This window comes from Perca flavescens, chromosome 21 (genome assembly GCF_004354835.1).
Source record: "Perca flavescens isolate YP-PL-M2 chromosome 21, PFLA_1.0, whole genome shotgun sequence".
In the NCBI taxonomy this organism is placed as follows: domain Eukaryota; kingdom Metazoa; phylum Chordata; class Actinopteri; order Perciformes; family Percidae; genus Perca; species Perca flavescens.
The window spans coordinates 1,972,916-1,975,415 of record NC_041351.1 but is presented as its reverse complement, the minus strand read 5'-3'; the positions used below and the strand labels follow the sequence as shown (position 1 = coordinate 1,975,415).

Sequence of the window (2,500 nt, the reverse complement as noted above, 5' to 3'; positions counted from 1 at the left end):
CCAGAGAAGGGGGAATGAGAGGAGGGAAACACCAGAGCAGGGGGAATGAGAGGGGGGAAACACCAGAGAAGGGGGAATGAGAGGGGGGAAACGGCCGACATGTCTGATCCTGAATCAGGTTTTTGTGTGTTTTTAACTCTCCGCAGCTATGAAGCAGAACTGTTTCCCGGCCTCTTCTACACCGGCATCCCCAACGTCTCGATTGTCATCTTTGCAAACGGCAAGATGTCTTTGGTCGGTAAGTTGTGGTTGTGTTGAACAGGACAGGGCTGAAGATCTTTGCCCGACGGGTTGTGCTTCGGGCGAGGCGAAGCGTTTGGAGGTGAAACGGAGGCTGTAGCCACTGGAGGACTTCATTCATTTCTTTGTTCCAACTTCCAAGTGGCCTACAGCCTCCGCTAGTCATGAATAAATGACGTTAAAAAATGTATAAATGACTAATTTTTTTACGAAAGACAAAAAGAGCTGTCGGCGCAGTCTCTTTTTTTTATTTATTTATTCACTTAATTAGTTTATTTGTCAGGGACAATGTACAAAATGCATTAACCTTACGAAAAGATGTTTTGTACCTGAGTTAGCTAATGCTAGTTTCCATCTGCAGTCCCCCGGGCAGGCGCACACAATATTAAAACATTACATTACAAATAACTCTCAGTAGTACCAACAAGTACATGCAAGATTAGTTAAACACTAATCAGATATTTAAATGAAAAACTAATCAGAAAACCTTTCTTTCTCTCCCTTTTCCGCCAACACTCTAATCACTGCTGATGGAGGGCCTTTTGTACACTTGGGCTGTAATCGGGTTTGGGCTTTTAAAAAGCTATCAAAATGTACTGGTCAGGCTCGGGCTGAACTCTGTCGGGCTCGGGCCATTTTGGGCCGAGCTTTTAAGGCCCGATTACAGCTCTAGAACAGTACACCGTAGCAGAGCAACTGATGCCATTAGTACCATCAGGTGCGTCAGGGGGACCAACAGGATCTCACTCCCATCTGGTAACATATGAATCTTGGTCAGGTGACCTTTGTCGTTGTTATTGACGCTAAAAGTCTCCTTCAGCGCCATATAACTGCGCTTTATCTAAACGTGCTTGGTCGGGACAGTTGGCGTCCCCTCGTGTGCAACTTTTAGTTTTTCTCGGTCAAAATGTAAAATTAAAACTTTTTATTTCAAGTTTTTGGTTGACTTTTTAGTCACTTTGCCCGACATTTTTATCACCTTTTTTTTTTTTTTTTTTTTTTTAATGCGATAAAATTGAATAGAACACACATATTCAATGAAAGTCGTGAACTGATCATTTATTTAACTTGTGAAGAGCGCTGTACGGATCCATCCACGTCATTTATTTATTTACTTTTTTTTAACAATTTGGTTGAAAGAAAACCCAAATTTCTGATATCGACACAGAAAATGGGTCATCTTGGACCCGAGGACACCAGGAGGGTTAAAAAGTGACAAAGAAAACCCATCAGAAACATAGCCAAAGGTGACACAAACAAAAGAAAGTTGGAATAAAATCGACAAAAATGTCAAGAAAAGTGTAGAAAGAGAACAACAAAATGTTGAGATTTTGACCCAGAAAAACGCAAAGTTGCACGGTTGACAGGAAGACGACACGAGGTTTATCTAAACATGCTTGGTCGGGACCATTGGAGTCCCTTTTGACGCATTTACAGTACAGGCCAAAAGTTTGGACACACCTTCTCATTCAATGTATTTCTTTATTTTCATGACTATTTACATTGCAGATTCTCACTGAAGGCATCAAAACTATGAATGAACACATATGGAATTATGTACTTAACAAAAAAGTGTGAAATAACTGAAAACATGTCTTATATTTTAGATTCTTCAAAGTAGCCACCCTTTGCTTTTTTTATTAATAAGGGAAATAATTCCACTAATGAACCCTGACAAAGCACACCTGTGAAGGTAAAACCATTTCAGGTGACTACCTCATGAAGCTCATTGAGAGAACACCAAGGGTTTGCAGAGTTATCAAAAAAAGCAAAGGGTGGCTACTTTGAAGAATCTAAAATATAAGACATGTTTTCAGTTATTTCACACTTTTTTGTTAAGTACATAATTCCATATGTGTTCATTCATAGTTTTGATGCCTTCAGTGAGAATCTACAATGTAAATAGTCATGAAAATAAAAAGGAAACGCATTGAATGAGAAGGTGTGTCCAAACTTTTGGCCTGTACTGTGTGTAATAACTTCACTGTGAAGGAGTCTGTATAATCACAGTCTCGTGTCTTGTGTTGAATTCCAGGAGCGACAACGGAAGCTCAGATCTACGAAGCGCTTGGTATCATCCGTCCAATCCTGAGCCGCTTCAGGAGGCACTAACCTAACGAGAGACAGACAGACTCCTGATTTGTACATTTTAAAACCTGTGTTAATAAATAAACTGTTGTTGTTTTTTTTAGAGTCAGGGGATTCTTTCACTTAAAAAAACCCTCTAACATCATTCAGATAATTCATGGATAAAAACACG

General features: G+C 39.8%; 1 protein-coding gene across 3 annotated transcripts in view; it reads left to right on the top strand.

The window, feature by feature from the left end:
• The window catches only part of LOC114548649 (TATA-box-binding protein-like), a 10,387-nt gene extending 7,994 nt beyond the window's left edge, over positions 1-2,393 (top strand). For all 3 annotated transcript variants that reach the window (XM_028568655.1, XM_028568656.1, XM_028568654.1), the window contains exons 7-8: positions 147-238; positions 2,276-2,393. In XM_028568655.1, coding sequence (XP_028424456.1) covers positions 147-238; positions 2,276-2,352 — 169 coding nt within the window. In that variant the 3' untranslated portion in view covers positions 2,353-2,393. The remainder of the gene's footprint in view (positions 1-146; positions 239-2,275) is intronic.
• Positions 2,394-2,500: the final 107 nt, after the last annotated feature.